Below are 17,459 nucleotides of genomic sequence, written 5' to 3' on the forward strand. Positions count from 1 at the left end.
GCCCACAGGTCCACACACACAGTCAACACAGTCCTGCCCCGTGTGAGCTCCCCGACCTCCCCAAGCGGACCCAGTCTCTCCACAGCGGGAACCCCACACACTCCACCACTGCCCCACACTCTCCACCCGCTCCTTGTGCACACCCTGCCCCGCTCAAGTCGGCTCAATTGCCAGGCTGCAGGGAATCCAGTCACCAATCTATGCAGGCCCACACGTTGCCTGAGAGCTTGTTGTTGGGTGGGGCCAGTCTCTAGGGTGGGCTGCCTGCCCTGGCTGAGCTGGATTAAATCGGTGCTCTAGCGGGTGGAGCAGACCCTGGGCTAGCTGGCCTCAGGGAGAACTCCAATGGCGTCTGTGTCAGCACGCTCACACCAGACCACAACAATGGCCGCTGCCAATGTCCTAGTCCCTGGAGAGGTCTCACCCCTCACCGAGATGCACTCAGGGCCTATTAGGTGAGTCTCTTGTCACCAAAGCACTGTGCACCTTTCTTTTTTTTTTTAATTTTATTTATTTATTTTCCCCCCAAAGCCCCAGTAGATAGTTGTATGTCATAGCTGCACATCCTTCTAGTTGCTGTATGTGGGACACGGCCTCAGCATGGCCGGAGAAGCGGTGTGTCAGTGCGCATCCGGGATCCGAACCCGGGCTGCCAGCAGGGGAGCGCGCGCACCTAACCACTAAGCCACGGGGCCGGCCCAACACTGTGCACCTTTCTTTCTGGTGATTTTAGGATGCTTTCTGGAACGGGTGAGTTTGTGCGCGGGCCCTTTAAGAGCCAGTTTTAGTTTCTTTGTGAACCGGGTTTTCTGGGGGTGCTCCCCAATGTTTTAGTAGCAGGCAAAGTCAGATATGCCGCTGGTGTCGATTGTGCTGGGTCCAGAAAATGCCCACAGCGGGGGCGCTCCCCGGCTCAGGATCCCGCGCCTCCAGGGAGGGTGCGTACCTGTGAGCTGCTCCCGGTGGCCGTGAAGCTGGCGGCTTGTGAAGGCGGCGTTTTTCCTCTCCGGAAGGGAGTCTCTGCCTCTTCTACCCCAGTTAGGATTGTCCGTTGTTGCAGGAGTTCCTCTCATCCAGTTTTCAGTTCTGTCTCAGGGGTAATTTTTCCATGACTAGTTGTAAATTGGCTGTGTCCACGGGAGGAGGTGAGTTCAGAGTCTGCCTACGCCGCCATCTTGACTCCTCTCTCCAGTTGAGGGCTCTTGCTGTTGAATGCGCACAACAAACATCCACCTTGACTGTGGAGTCCGACATCATGATCCTCTCATATCCCACATCCCTCTTGTCTTAACCTGGTCTGAAAATTCACAGTGATTGATCACCTCTTGTTAACTGGGGACTACTGACAGTTGCAACTCCTCTGAGGAGTGGGGTTCATGATAACACGATTTAAACAAGGAAGCAAACAAGGAGATGGACAGGAGGTTATTTCCAATGTACACAAGCACCGGATGATGGATGAGTATTTATATAAAAGTCATCTTTTTTTTCAAAATAGGAGCTCTAACCCAAATAAATGTCCCCTAAAGCTTATAGTCAGGACCCCAGGATGAGGAGGAGAACTCTGCCTGGGGGAACAAGGGGCATTGAGAAGGCAGGGATAACTCAGAAGTTTGTTCCCGGAGAGATGGGGGTGGACGCTGTTGCAAGAGAAAAGAGAAGTCCATGAAGGGGGCTGAGATAGAAAGAAAGCCCACACTCCAGCGTCAGGAGAGGAGTGATGTTTCCTTCCCTTATTTCCCTGTATTTCTCCTTTTTGCTGATTGTCACAATGACCTTGACCTGATCTGTACAGTTAGATGTTGAGTGTGTGTCTCTGCTGATCTGAGCTCTGCAGTGCAGTGGGATCCTGCATCTTCCCTGAAGCATCTCCATGGCCTAGATGACCACTGTCCATGGCGAGGAACCCACAAGGATGTGCTGATAGACGGGCTGAGGATCAAGGAGACCCCATGGGGGAGGCTCTGAAAGGGAAGGATGTACCCTGAGTCAACCTCACCTGCAAGGGCCATCTCTGGGTCTATTTTCTGCTCTGTCCTTGAAATGAGAACCATGCTCTTGAGGAGAGGCAGTTCCCTTTCCTGTGGGGCTGCTGATGTGACAACGTCATTACTAGAAGACCAACTTCTCAGTGGCCACATCCTGTGTGTCTGTCTGTCCTGCCGGGCACTGTAGTCTCCTCCATCTGCAAGGCCGGGGCCACAGGGAGGAGATGCCATGACCCTCATCCTCACGACCCTGGTCTGCCTTGGTGAGATTTGAGGAGGTGGAGGGGAAGCCCTAGCCTGGGAGGGACCCCACCCCACAGCCAGACCCTGATCTGTCAGGAGAAACCAGGAATCAGGAGGATCTTGGGGAGGAGGGGTTTTGCTCCGGCTTCAGGGGAAAATGTCTCACAGGCAAATCTCTTCCAGGGCTGAGTGTGGGCTCCAGGACCACAGTGCAGGCAGGTGAGTCTGTCCCCGGGCATCCTAGGTCCCACATCATCACTGGGGACAAGAGGCCATCACTGGGCAGCTAGGGATGGAGAACAGTAGTTCCGGGCTGAGGGATGGGGGACATTGTGGACAGTCCTGGGGCTGAGAGCTGGTGAACTGTGGGTGGGAAATGTCTTGTGACCCAGTCTCTGATTTCCTTCCAGGAACCCTCCCCAAACCCACCATCTGGGCTGAGCCAGACTCTGTGATCCCTCAGGGGAGGCCTGCGGCCATCTGGTGTCAGGGGACCCTAGAGGTCCGGGAGTACTATCTGGATAAAGAGGGAAGCACATCACCCTGGTACAGACAGCCACCACTGGAGAGTGGGGAGAAAGTCAAGTTCTCCATTCCAGAAGTGACATGGCAATATGCAGGGAGATATCACTGTTACTATCTCAGCCCCACTGGCTGGTCAGAGCACAGTGACCCCCTGGAGCTGGTGGTGACAGGTCCCAGGGGTCCCAGCCTCAGGCTGTGTCCTCAGGAAGGGGGTCTGCTGTCAGAGGTGTCTCCCCTCTCACAGCCCAGCCCTGGAGGATATGAGGGAGGTGTGAGCCCCATTTAACATGCTGCCTCCTGCTCTCCTAGGATTCTACAGCAAACCTACCCTCTCAGCCCTGCCCAGCCCTGTAGTGACCTCAGAGGGGAACGTGACCCTCCAGTGTCGCTCATGGGAAGGATTTGGCATATTCATTCTGACTAATGAACGAGAACACAAACCCTCCTGGACCCTGGACTCACAGCGAATCCCCGGTGGGCATTTCCAGGCCCTGTTTCCTGTGGGCCCTGTGACCCCCAACCACAGATGGGAGTTCAGATGCTATGGCTATTACAAGAACAAACCCCAGATATGGTCACACGCCAGTGACCACCTGGAGATTCTGGCCTCAGGTGAGGAAGTCCCAGCCCTGTCCTCTCTGTGCCCCTCTGGTCAGCTCATGGCCCTGCCCAGGAGAGCCACAGTCTAGAATGAGAATGAGGGGCTGGCTGCAGGTGAGGGTCATCCAGAGGTGTCCAATCCTTAGATAAATGGGGGACAAGAGGGCTCTCTCATCCCTGCCCCTGCCCATATCTCCATCACTGGAATTCTCCAGGTTGGTGGAGGGACAGATTTTGGGGCCCACAGTGCAGATGAAGCAGAAGGGAGTGAGCAGAAGCGGGGACTCTGGGGGAACCTCCAGTCTCTCACTCTCCTCTTGTCTTTTTCCTAGGACCCACTGTTGACCCCAGTCCCTCACCCAGTAGACCAAACCTGACAGTTGGTGAGTCACTGAGGCTCCTTTGATGAGAGGGAGCACAGACCACCACAGGGCATTTCTGAGAGTCTCTCAGAGGATCTAATGCCCCCTCAGAAGCTCAGGATGGGCTTGTCTCCCAAGGAAGCTGGGAGTCAGACAAAGATGCTTGAGGGACCACAGGGCACCAGAGGCTCTGAGGCTGCAGAGATGAAGGATGGGGTAGTCATGGCAGATGATGTTGGTGGCCAGCCTGGGGGCTCATCCTGGCTGAATTCTGGAGAATGGCAGCCTCTGCCTCTCACCTCTCCATCCCTGATGTAACATATGGGGGTCGGATTTAGTGGGGAGTGGGGGTCTCACAGCTCCATGAGATGGCGATTTTGGAAGGCTCCTTTTCCATCTGGGCCTCGGTTTCTCCATGGTTATTAGAGGAGAGGCCTGGGTCATGTGTCAAAGGACATCTAATTTCTGAACCTTCAGAGATGCTGTCCCAGGTCTTCAGAACTGAAGGGCGGGCAATGTTGGGTTGTTGGGGCAGCAGGGAAGAGCAGAGCGATAACACCAGTGACATTCAGAGCACTTTCCTATCAGCCCTGTGGTCTCAGCCTGGTCTGATTGAAGGAAAAGAAAAATAACCAAGGGCTTCGAGGTCAGGCTGTACAGGATGTAAATTCCTGCTCTATCACTTCCCTGCTGTGGGACTGTGGACAAGTCACATTCCCTCTCTGAGTTTCAGTTTCATTGCCTGTGGAACGTGTCTCCTATCAGCTCCCTCATGAGTTTTCTAAGAGACTTAGGTGAGACCCCATAAGTGAAAGTCCTCTGTGTGGGATGGGCCCTCCAACTGTCAGGAAGTGGCAGGTCCATCCTCAGTTTGTCCATCTGTGTGAATGGAGTCCTAATTCATCTTCTACCTCTGGTATTTGCCTGGAAACTTCCAGGAGGAGGAGAGTCCAGCATGAGGTCTCTCCTGACCCCTCCCATCCTCCCACCTCTCGGAGCCCACGTAAATAGTGGCCCTGGTCCTACCTCAGCTTTATCAATGTCTGTGAGGCTCACGGCTCTGACCACAGAGGGAGGTGACTTCCCCATGTGCCTGTCCACTGAGGTCTCAGCAGAACCTCCAGATCCTGAAGTTCTGACAATCAGCACCCCCATGGGAGGTAGGGTCCCAGGGACCAACTGGAACTGGGGATGCCAGCAGAGACCCCACCCCAGCCTATAAGCTGCCAGGGTCTCTTTCACTGAATGCTCTGGTTGGGAAGGAGGAAGGTCTCTGAGGGAAAGGTGAGCAGAATCATCCTTCTTCTATTAGGGATGTAAACACATAGGGCCATGCTGACTTCATCCCATTCCCTTGTCCTCTCCCAAGATGCTCAGATGCTGCTATCTGAAACTATGAGTGTAGGGAATGGGAAAGCACGACTGAACCAGGAAACACAGGTGCTGGGGTGAGGGGGTTAGAGCAGAGGCTGCTCCACCCTCTTGTCCAGAGGTCAGGGGCCCTGCAAGTCCCAGCCACTCACCCAGAGCCAGGTCAGCCAGCTCAGAGCTGGGAGCAGGTGAAGGCACTGGTCAAGCAAGGGATCCCAGCCTCTGGCCCCTGCACTGAGGGGGCAAGGGTCCAGCTGCTCACACTGGGCAGGGTGGATGCTCACTGGACAGTGAAATCTCCTTGCATCCTTCTTCAGCAGAAGGCCTGTTCCCTCCTGGGGTATGAGAACCAGGAGTTGGGAAACTCCCCCGGATCCCAGAGCAGGTTTGATCAAAGTCAGGTGTGAACTTTGCAGCTGTGCCCTGCTCTCGGGTCCTCTTGTTGACTAGTAGTGGCACTTGGGGTTGTGGACCAGGGAACTTAGTGTGGAGGAGAGACAGAAGAGATCCGGGAGGCAGTGGTCTGGGTATTCCCAATGAAGGGAGGGTCTCAGGAGGGCTCAGGATACAAGGTCAGCTGAGAAGGGGGAGAGGCTGCCCCAGACATTCATCAGTCCTTTCTGACTCCTAGGAGCCCGCGATGAAGTCAGCCCGCCGGCCACAGAAGCGGGTTCCCAGACAGGTAAGTCACCTGGGAGTGTGCCCAGGGGAAGTTCTGGGCGGGGACAGGTCCTGGAGCAAGTGGGGCAGGAGCTCCTGTCCCAGTGGTCCTGGGCTGGGATAGGTCTTGTCCAGCTGTCAGTGATGCCCCTGTCCTTCTTCTTACAGCCGACACCTCCTTGAATTACATGGTGGTGAACTCTGTCCGCATGGGGCTGGCCGGTGTGATCTTGCTGATCCTAGTGGTGATTCTGGCAGAAGCTTGGCACAGTCAGCACAGTTCCCAACTTGGACCACAGGGATGGATACAGGAGGGAGCCCACCATAGAGATTAGACCCCAGGGCTCCGGGAGGGACATCCCCTAGAGCTCTGAGGCTCACACAGGAGCCCAAGGAGACCCAGTGCCCACCATGGGCTGTGGGCTCTGCAGTGCACCTGAGAGAGGCAGCCCCGAAGGACACAGACCCTGTTCTTGGGAGCACATGGGGTGCAGTGGTGACACATCCCAGCCTCTCCTGTGGTGGTCAGCCTCCCATCTTTGAGGGTTTGCCTCCATGTCTGATACTCACAATCATGGCCTCAGCCTCACTGCATCCTAGATCTCCCTTCTCCTCTGGTTCTAACACAGGTTCCATGTCCCTCAAGCCTCTCCCACCCTCTTCCTTTTCCTCCTCCTCCCGCCCACTTTAGAGGCTCCATGAAGCTCATTTCCTCAGTGTTCCCTCCTCTCCCTTTGGTGATATCTGCATCTGGACCTCCCTTCCACATCTGAGCAGACTCCTCCACGTTGCAATTTCCCACTCCCTCCTCCTCCTGGAGGCCCACATTCCCAGCTGCCCCCTGGGGACCAGGAACTTGTCCCTCAAGGCCCTGGATCTCACTGACACCTGTCAGCTGCCTTACCCAGGGAGGCCCCACAGTGTACCTGCCCTGGCCTTCTGCACATCCCATTTCTCCTCTTCCTTGAGTGGTCTCTGCCCTCCTTGATGTATCCTCTCCTCCTGTTACCACGGACTTGACTCAAGAGGCCATGGAAGAAATACAAGTAAAGCCACAGTTTGACATCCCCACATGCCCATGAGGTCAGCTATGATTCCAATAAAAGAAAAAGGAAAGTAACAGATGTTGGAAAGATGTGAAGAAATAAGAACCCTTGTGCACTGTTGGTGGGAATGCAAAATGGTACAACCACTATTTAAGTGGCATGGCAGTTCCTCAAAAACTAAATAGAATTACCACGTGATACAGCAGTTTCACTTCTCGGTATACAAGCAAAAGAAATGAAACAAGGGACTTAAGCAGATATTTACACACTCATGTTCACAGCAGCATTATTCACAATAGCCAATATAATCACAAGGCTCCTTAAATGTGGAAGAGGGAAGCAGAATAATCAGTGTCAGAGTGATGCACTGAGAAGGACTCAACCACTCGGTGCTGGATCTGAAGATGAGGAAGGGGCCATGCGAAAAGGATGCAGGTGCCTCTGGAAGCTGGAAAAGGCAGGGGAACAGATTCTCCCCTCAAGTGTCCAGGAATGAACACAGCCATGCGGTCACCTTGATTTTATCCCTGTGAGACCCATTTCAGACTTCTGACCTCCAGAGTTGTAAGACAATAAATCTGCATGGTCGTGAGCCTCAATGTTTGCGCTATTTTTTTTCAGCAGAGGAAAGAATCTCATTCACCTGGTATCTGACACTCTTGGTCTCAGGAGACCCCCAAGCTTCTGGAAACTGACTCTGGTGCACACCTTTCCTTGTAAGCTCTCTGATCTCACCCTCTGACATTTCACTTCAAACCTCTGACCATCAGTGTCCTGAAGCCCAGCTTGGCACACGTTCAGCCTCAGGGTCTGGAGGACGGGGCTTCGTCTTTGAGGCATTGCCGTGGAGGGTGGCTTGTACCCAGTGCTTGGAACCCAGGAGGTAGGATGAAGGACGAGTTGCCCAACTCTCGCTGCATCTTCTGTGTGAGGCAGGGCTGAGCAAGTTGGTTCTCCCTTGTCCCCTTCCCTTTTCTCAGCACAGACAAGTGAATGGTGAGGGGAGGTTCATTTTGCTTTGACTCAGGGCTTCTCTCGGGAATTGTGCCAAACACTCCTTCTGCTCGTCCGACTCTGTGTCAGTGTCAGGGAGGGATGGAGGTTCTCTCAGCAGGGGGGCTGCCTGCAGGGACCCCCCTGAATCCTACTCGAAGTAGAGAGTTTCCTCATTGTAGTTTTTGGCACTCAACTTCCCAAACCTGGCCACCGAAGACTCTTTCAGCTTCCTGCTGAGCTTTTTGAGATGACCCCACCCATTATTGGGGCTCTGTCTTGCTCTCTAGATTAAAATGGGTTCCCAAGCTCCTTTTGTGTCCCTCCTGCCCTGGACCAGGAATCCAACTTTTCTTCAAGAGTTCTTGGGGTCCTTGTAGTGGGGAGCAATATTAGAAAACAAGATCTGGGGGCTATGTGAACTCAAAGCTACTGTGATTTTGTTCCTTACGGACCACTTAATATTCAGGGAGGATGCAAAGTGTAAACTCACACAGATATTTCCAACCATAATGTAACATTACAGGGTTTCCTACCTTTTATGTTATACGTGTATCTCTTATATTTAAACTCCCAGTTCCTGATAAATTATTATAGTGACTTTTTTTTTTTGCTTTACCCCATGGCTGTGTTGTAAATTTGACATAAGCTTATCTTTATTTTTATTTGTTGATATTCATGTCAAGGTGTGCTTTTCCTATCTTTTGTAATTTAATTATGTGTTGGAATATGTAGAATAGTTAAAAGTTTCAAAATTTAAAACCAGACGAAATGGTGCATTCAGAGCTGGTCTACTTCATCCTATCCCCGTCACCCTATGCCCCCACATAATGGAAGTAACTATATTTGTTAGTTTCTGGTTTTCCGAATGAAAAAAATATGTGAAAAATAAGTAAACATACACAAGATCTTATTTAGCTACTTTCTTAGAAAGAATTTACCACATTACATGTATTGTTGTGTATCTTGCTTTCCATGTTTCTAGTTTTCTATTCCTCCTGTGAAAAATTACCACAAACTTAGTGCTGAAAACAACACATTTACGGTCCTACAGTCTATAACTTGCAAGTCTGACACGAGTCCCATTGGGCTAAATTCGAGGTGTCAGCAGGGCTGTGTTCTTTTCTGGAGGAGCCAGGGGTGAATCCCTTCCCTTGCCTTTTCCAGCGTCTACAGTCCATGCACATTCCTTAGCTCAGCAGGGCCTTTCCTTGGTCTTCAAAGCTGGCAATAGGGGGCCAAGTCCCCATGCCGCATCTCGTTGACCCCGTTCCCATCATCTCGTCTCTTCTCTGACCCTCCACACCTGCCCCCCTCTTCCACTTTCAAGGACCCTTGTAATTACATTAGCGTTCACCTGGAGAATCCAAGGAAATCTCTCCATCTCAAGGTACTTAATTCAGTCACATCTGCCAAGTCTTTTTGCCAGTTAGTAAATTTATTCACAGACTCTGGTGGCTGGGGTGGTCGTCCAGCCACCCCAACATATGTTCTGGAAGTCGTGGCACAGCAGCTCATACACATCGTCTTCATTGTGTTTATGGCTGCTTTGTCCCACAGATACCCCAAAATAATTTCCTTTTTTTGCTTTTAAATATATTTGACACATAACATTGTATAAATTTAACATGTACACCATGTTAATCTTATACATTTATTTATTGTAATATGATTGTCATTGTAATGATAATTAGCACGTCTATCACTTAACATAATTATCATTTATTTTTAGTAATTGGAATAAAGTTCTAGTCTCTTAGAACATTTCATGATTATAGTACAATATTGTCTATATTCACTATACTGTGCATTAGATCTCTAGGGCCCACTTACTACACATTGTAAGTTTGTATCCTGAAACAACATCTGTCCTCTCCTCCCATCACCTGTCCCCTGGTAACAACCCTTTTATTCTCTGTTCTCATATGTTTGATTTTTTTAGATTCCATATATAAGTGATATCATACAGAACTTGTCGTTCTCTGTCTGAGTTATCTCACTTAACATAATTCTTTCAAAGTCCATCTATGTTGCAGCAAACAGCAGAATATCTTCGTTTCTCATGGTTGAATAATATTCCATTATATATATATATATATATATTCCACATCTTCCTTATCCATTGAGGAGCACTCAGGTTGATTCCAAGTCTTGGCTATTGTGAACAATGCTGCAATAAAGAGAAGAGTGTGTATATCTCCTTGATATTCTGTGTTCATTTCCTTTAGGTATACACCCAGAAGTGGTATTGCTGATTTGTTTGGTAGATCTATTTTTAATCTTTTGAGGAACCTCCATATTGTTTTCTACAGTGGCTCAACCAATTTACATTTCCCTCAACGATGTAAGGGCTCCCTTTTCTCCACATCCTCTCCAGCATCTTTTGTCTCTTGTCTCGCCGATGACAGCCATTCTAACAGGTGTGAGGTGATACCATACTGTGGTTTTGATTTGCATTTCCCTGATGATTAATGATTTGAACATCTTTTCATGTGCTTGCTGGCCATTTGTATTTCTTCCTTGGAATAATGTCTACTTAGTTCCTCCATTTTCAAATCAGATTGTTTTTTTGTTATTGAATTGTATGGGTTCTTTATATATTTCGGATATTAATCCCTTATGTGACATATGGATTGCAAAACTTTTCTCCCACTCCGTAGGTTGTCTTTTCATTTTGTTGATTGTTTCTTTTGTTGTGCAGAAGCTTTTAAGTTTGATGTAGTCCCAGTTGTTGATTTTTGCTTTTGTCGTGTGTCCTTTTGTGTCACATCCAAAAAATCAATGCCAAGACCAATATCAAAGAGCTTCTTCCTTATGATTTCTTCTAGGAGTTTTATGTTATTGGGTTTTATATGTAAGTCTTTAATCCATTTTGATTTAATTTTTGTGAGTGGTGTATAACAGGGATCTAATTTTATTATTCTGCATGTGGTCCTCCGGTTCAACAAACACCACTTGTTGAAGAAACTATCCTTTGCCCATTGGGTGTTCTGGCTCCATTGTTGATATTAGTTGACTGTATAGGCATGGGTTTAATTTCAGGCTCTCTATTCTGTTCCATATATGTCTATTTTTGTGCCAGTGCCATACTGTTTTGATTACTATAGCTTTGTAGTGTAGTGTGAAATCAAGACGCATGATACCTCCAGCTCTTTTCCTTCTTTCTCAGGATTGTTTTGGCTATTTGGGATCTTTCGTGGTTCCACACAAATTTTAGGATTGTTTTTTCTATTTCCGTGATGAACACCATTGGAATTTTGGTAGGGATGGCATTGACTCTATAGTAGTTCTAGGTAAAATGCACATTTTAATAATATTATTTCCAATCCATGAACATAGGATTTCTTTGCATTTGTTTTCATCTTCTTCAATTTCTTTCAACAGTCTTGTTGTTTTCATTGCACAGATCTTTCTTTTCCTTGATTAAATGGATTCCTAGATATTTGATTGTTTGATGCTATTGTGAATGGGATATTTTTCTTTACGTCTTTTCCAGATGTTTCATTATTAGTGTATAGAAATGCAACTGATCCCTATATGTTGATTTTTGTCCTGCAACTTTATTGAATTTGCTGATTAGTTCCAACACCTTCTTTGACTGAGTTTTTAGAGTTTTGTGAATATAAGATCATATCATCTGCGCCCACAGCTGAGAGAGAACTTAGACGTCCACCCCGCCTGAGGAGAGAGTCCAGCTTGTCATCAGAGAGGGAAGAATATGAGTTTGGACACAGTGTACAGGGAGAACTCCACCAGAGCTTCCCCCCAGAGTGACACTGCACAGGGCTCAGCTGTCCACGGGTGGCCACCTGTCCTGGGGAGAAGGTGTAAACCAGTGAGTGAGAGTCTAACTACCCGAGTTGTGCTGGTTTTGGCAGAATAAACCTTTACCTTTCCAGCAGCACCCAGAGCTCTGAGGCAGGGCATCCATGACTTGAGGGATGGAGGAGATTGAGAAAGAAGCAGATGAGAATGTCAAAGGGCATTAAAGGGACTTGGTTACTGCTGAATGCTTCTGGCCTGCAGCAGGAAGTCTGTCCATTAGCAACCCCAGGATCTCTGCATCAAGTTTGCAGGCACCTAGATGCCCAGAGTGCTAAACCCACACCTCCCCCTACTGCAGGCAGATATTTACACACCTCCCCAGTGCAGCAATGAGAACAGGTCTCATAAATGAAGTGCTCCCAGAAAAGCAGAGGAGGATCTATGGGCAAGAGAGAAACCACAAACAGGAGCCATAGAGCCCCCTTCTGGGAAAAAAAGGAGGTGTCTAACAGCCAGCTCATTGAGTTGTAAGAACAAGAGAATACATAAAATCTTAAGAATTTTGCCACAAGAGACAGCAAGAAGAGTGGAGCTGGTGTACCCACACAAAAGTGGAGGAAATCCCAGATACTGCCACACTAATGAACAGTACTCCATCTAAAGGCAACCATTTTAAAGTTTTAAGGAGTTGTCTGCTGCTTCAAATACAAAGAGAGCAATGGAAAACTATAAGGAACATAAAAAATCAAGGAAATCTATCACCAAGGGATGCCAATAATTCTCTAAGAGCCGAGCTCAAAGGCACAGAATTTTGTGACTGAGCTGATAAAGAATTCAAAATAGCTGCTTTGAAGAAACTCAATGAGCTACAAGAAAACTCAGAAAAACAATTCACTGATATCAGGAAAAAAAATACTCGAACACATGAGTTCTTTACCAAAGAGACAGAAATCATATAAAGAGCCAAACAGAAATTCTGGAGCTGAAGAATTTATTGAATGAGATGAGGAATGCAATCGAGAGTATCTGCAGTAGAGAAGTGCAGAAGGAAAACGAAATAAGTGAGTTAGAGGACAGGCATTTTGAAATAACCAAGTTGCAAGAGAACAAAGAAAGGAGAATGCAAAAGAGCAAAGAAAGCCTCCGTGATATATGGGAAGTCATCTAATGACCAAATATTAGAATAATCTGTTTTCCAGAAGGAAAAGAGAGGGAGAAGAGAGTAGAAAAATTATTTAAAGAAATAATAGCTGAGAATTTCCTAAACCTGGGGAAAGACTTGGACATGCAAGTTCAGGAAGCTAATAGATCACCATATTATCACAATGCAAAGAGACCTTTTCCAAGACATATTATGATGAAACTGTCAGAAATGAAAGATAAAGAAAAAATCCTAATGGCAGCTGGGAATAAGATTGTATCCTACAAAGGAACCCCCAGTAGGTTATCTGCAGACTTCTTGGCAGAAACCCTTTATGCTAGGAGAGGGTGGAATGACATATTCAAAGTGTTGAAAGAAAAAAAATTTCAGCAATGAATACTCTATCTGGGGAAGCTATCTTTCAGATATAAAGGAGAAATAAAGATTTTCCCAGACGAACAAGAGCTGAGGGGGCTTATCACCACTAGACCTGCATTTCAAGAAATGCTGAAAGAAGGTCTTCAAGCTGAAATTAAAAGACACTAATCAGGGTCATGAAAACATATGAAAGTATACAACACACTGGTAAAGGTGAAAAATAGACAGTCAGATTATGAAAACACTAATTCTATAATAGGATCATGTGTTAACCACCCAACTGTAGTCTAAAAGTTAAATGATAGAAGTATTAAATATAACTATAGCTACTATAATTTGTTAACAAACATACAACATAAAAAGAGATAAATTGTGACATCAAACATATAAAAGGGGGAGTAAAATGATGCAGCATTTGTAGGCAATTAAAGATAAGTTGTTATCAGCTTAACATAGACATTTTTTTTTACCTATGAGATATTTCATCTAAGCCTCACAGTAACCACAAAGCAAAAATCAAGAATAGATTCACAAAAGATTTTAAAAAGGAGGAAACAGAGCACACTACCATGGAAAATCACCAATTTTGATAGGTAGGTAGAAGCCGAGGGGGAAAGATGGAAATACAAAACAATCAGAAAGCAACCAACAAGATGGCATTAGTAAGTTATCATGTATCAATAATTAGTCTAAATGTAAACGGATTGAATTCAACAATCAAAAGGCACAGCGTGGCTGGATGGATAAAAAAAAACAAGACCCAACTACATGCTCCCTACAAGAGACACACTTCAGCCTTAAGCATACTCATGAACTCAAAGTCAAGGGATGGGGAAAGATAGTCCATGGAAGTGGAAGCTAAAAGAAAGCAGGAAACCAAAGGATAGCTATACTTATAACAGAAAAAATAGACTTTCGGTCAAAAATGGTATTAAGATTTAGAGAAGGTCCTTATATAATGCTAAAGGGGTCAATTCATCAAGAAGATATACCAATTGTAAATATATATGCACCGAACATTGGAGCGCCAAAATATATTAAGCAAATACTAACAGATCTGAAGGGATAAATTGGCAACAATGCAATAATAATAACAGTAGGGGATTTCAATATCCCTCTTTCAGCAATGGATAGATTATGCAGACAGAAAGTCAACAAGGAAATGGTGGATTTGAATCATACATTAGACCAAATGGATCTGACAGACATGTTCTAATAGAACATTTGATTGAACAGTAGAAGAATACATACTCTTCTCAAGTGCACAGAAAACATTCTCCAGGATAGATTATATGATAGGATACAAAACAACTCTTAGCAAATTTAAGAAGATTGAAATCATACCAAGTATTTTTTCTGAACACAATGTTATGAAACTAAAATCAACAAGAAAAAAGTTGGAAAAGTTATAGGCATGCAGAAACTAAACAACACACTCCTAAACAACCAGTGGGTCAAAGAAGAAATCATAATGGAAACTTAAAAAATCTTAAAATAAATATAAATGGAAACACAACATACCAAAACCTATGGAATACTGGAAAAGCAATTCTGAGAGGGAAGTTTATAGTGATAAATGCATATATTAAGAAATTAGAAAGATCCCAAATAAACAACATAACATTACATCTTGAGGAATAAGAAAATAAAGAACAAACTAATCCCAAAGTTAGCAGAAGAAGAAAAATAGAGATCAGAGTGGAAATAAATGAAATAGAGACCAGAAAAACAATACAAAAGATCAATCAAACTAAGATTTGATTATTTTAAATGATAAAAAATATTGACAAACTTTTAGTTAGAACAACTATGAAAAAAAGAGAAAAGACTCAAATACAATCAGAAATGAAATATGCAAAGTGAAAAAAGTCAGATGGAGAAGGTCAAATACCGTATGATTTCCTTCATTAAGTAGTAGGTAACAACAACAATAAACAAACATAAAGACAGAGATTGGATTGGTGGTGACCAGAGGGGAAGTAGGGAGGGAGGAGGGTGAAAGGGATAATTCAGCACATGTGTGTGGTGATGGGTTGTAATTAGTATTTGGGTGGTGAACATGATGTAACCTATGCAGAAGTAGAAGTATAATGATATACACCAGAAATTTACACAATGTTATAAACCAATGCTGTTGCAATAAAGAAAAAATTAACAAAAAAATTAAAGTTCGGTGCTCTCACTGCAAAAAAAAAAAAACAAATGAAAGAGGAGACATTACAATTGATACCACAGAAATACATAAGATCGTGAGACACTACTATTAACAATTATATGCCAACAAATTAGGTAACCTAGAAGAAATGGATAAATTCCTAAAAACATACAACATATCAAGACTGAATCAGAAAGTAATAGAAAATCTGAACAAACCGATAATGAGTAAGGATATTGAGTCAGTAATAAAAAACCTCCCCAGAATGAAAAGCCCAGGACCAGATGGCCTCACCGGCAAATTCTACTACACATTTAAAGGAGAATTAATGCCATTCCTTCACAAATTCTTTAAAAAAATTGAAGAGAAGGGAACACTTCCAAATTCATTCTTTGAGTTCGGCATTATCCTGATACCAGAGCCAGAGAAGGACACTGTAAAAAAGAAAACTATAGACCAAAGTCCTTATTTCTCCTTCATATCTGAAGGGTAATTTGCTGGATAGATCATTCTTCTTGGAAATTTTTCTTTTTACATGGTAAATATGTTTTTCCACTCTCTCCTGGCCTGTAGTATTTCTGCTGAGAAATCCACGGATAGATAACGGGGGGTTTCTTTGTAGGTTACAATCTTTATTTCTCTTGCTGCTTTAGGATTCTCTCTTTGACTTTGATTTCTGACAGTTTCACTATAATGTATCTTTGAGAAGGTCATTTTGCATTGAGATAACGGGCTATTTATTAGTCATGAACTTGGATGTCCAAGTCTCTCTCCAGGTTTGAGAGCTTCTCAGTTATCTTTAATTATTATTTTTTTATTTATTTAATTTTGTTTGTTTATTGCGGTAACATTGGTTTATAACCTTGTATAAATTTCAGGTGTATATCATTATACTTCTATTTCTTCATGGATTACATTTCTTTATATAAGCGTCTGCTCACTTCTCCCACTGTTCTCCTTCTGTAATTCCAATTATTCTAATATTTGTACATTTGATGGTGTCACATAGATCACGTAGGTTTTTTTCCGTCTTTTTTGTTATCTTTCCTTTCCTCATCTCTGACTGGTTATCTCAAAGTTCCTATCCTGTAGCCCACTGATTCCACCATCTGCTTGATCTATTCTGCTGCTCTCTAGTGCATTTTTCATTTCATTAATTGAATTCTTCAAGTCCAGAATTTCTGTTTGGTTCTTTTTTATGGTTTCTATCTCTTTGTTAAATTTCTCTTTTTGTTCATGGATGGTTTTCTTTATTTCTTTGAATTGTCTTTCTATGTTTTTCTAGCTCGTTGCGTTTCCTCAAAACAGCTATTCTGAAATCTTCATCAGCTACATTGCCAAATACTGAGTCTTTTGAGTTCAGTTACTGGGGGATTATTGTTATCTTTTGTTGATACATTTTTCCTTAACTTTTCATGTCCACCGGAGTTTTTATTGCGGTTTTTGCATTTAAAGTAGTAGTTACTTCTGCAAATCTTTAGTAGTTGCCTTCATGTGGGAGATATTTTTCATTGGTCCTGCTCATATATGATACTTTCCCCATCTTTTTATGTATACACCTGACCATATGGATGCTCTTTTTCGTTCCTCTTGTGGCAAAATTCTTAAGCAGGAATTCTTTCTCTAGTTCCTGCAACCAACCAGGCTGGCTGCTGGAAACCTTTCTTTTGTTTTGTAGAAAGTGATGCTACTGCTCAAGTTTGTGGTTTCTCTCTTGCCCACAGACCATGGCCTTTTTCATGAACATGCACAGGGAGCCAGCCACAGTGTGTGGTGAAGTGTGGGTGTCACTCCTGGGGAGATGGGGGCATCCTTGGTGGATGTTCTCCCAGCAACTCATGGACCAGCTTCCTGCTGGAATCTTGAGCACAGTCAAAAGGAACTGCATCACTTTAATGCCCTTTGATCTTCTTATCTGCCTCTGTCTCCTTTTCCTCCCTCCCCACAGTCATGGAGGTCCTGCTTCAATACTCTGGGTGCTGCCCAAGAGCAATGGGTTTCTCCCAGAGTCCCACAGAGCTGGGGAAGCCCGGCACTCTCTCACCTCTCTCCCTTTTGATGTTGCCTGGTTCACCCCCACACTGTGCTGCCTAGGAGGAGGGGTGGCATCGGAAAAGTTCCTCTTCCCCCCTCAAATGCATCTTTATTTTCTTAATTTACCATGCAGGGTCAAGATGCACATGTCCTTTTTAAATATATGCATCCAATCACTTAGTTGATCTTTCTTCATCT

The 17,459-nt window shown here is 45.1% G+C and overlaps 1 protein-coding gene across 2 annotated transcripts; it reads left to right on the top strand.

Annotated features, from left to right (window-relative positions):
* Window positions 1-1,389: 1,389 nt before the first annotated feature.
* On the top strand, window positions 1,390-7,427 carry LOC131397412 (leukocyte immunoglobulin-like receptor subfamily A member 6). Of its 2 annotated transcripts, XM_058530263.1 has the most exons (6): window positions 1,390-2,251; window positions 2,415-2,450; window positions 2,642-2,926; window positions 3,066-3,368; window positions 5,721-5,771; window positions 5,918-7,427. In XM_058530263.1, exons 1-6 carry the CDS (start codon window positions 2,218-2,220, stop codon window positions 6,082-6,084), a joined length of 876 nt encoding a protein of 291 aa, XP_058386246.1. In that variant the 5' UTR covers window positions 1,390-2,217; the 3' UTR covers window positions 6,085-7,427. The 2 variants fall into 2 exon arrangements, with proteins under 2 accessions (XP_058386246.1, XP_058386248.1); XM_058530265.1 differs by lacking the exons at window positions 5,721-5,771; window positions 5,918-7,427 and adding an exon at window positions 3,689-4,843.
* Window positions 7,428-17,459: the final 10,032 nt, after the last annotated feature.

This window comes from Diceros bicornis, chromosome 34 (genome assembly GCF_020826845.1).
Source record: "Diceros bicornis minor isolate mBicDic1 chromosome 34, mDicBic1.mat.cur, whole genome shotgun sequence".
Taxonomy (NCBI): domain Eukaryota; kingdom Metazoa; phylum Chordata; class Mammalia; order Perissodactyla; family Rhinocerotidae; genus Diceros; species Diceros bicornis.

Excerpts from the sequence above, each read along its gene's own strand:
- LOC131397412 (XM_058530263.1), top strand. The coding sequence starts at position 2,218 with ATGACCCTCATCCTCACGACCCTGGTCTGCCTTG. Across the intron at positions 2,451-2,641 it reads CAGGACCACAGTGCAGGCAG|GAACCCTCCCCAAACCCACC; the intron begins GTGAGTCTGTCC and ends ATTTCCTTCCAG. Across the intron at positions 3,369-5,720 it reads CCTGGAGATTCTGGCCTCAG|GAGCCCGCGATGAAGTCAGC; the intron begins GTGAGGAAGTCC and ends TCTGACTCCTAG.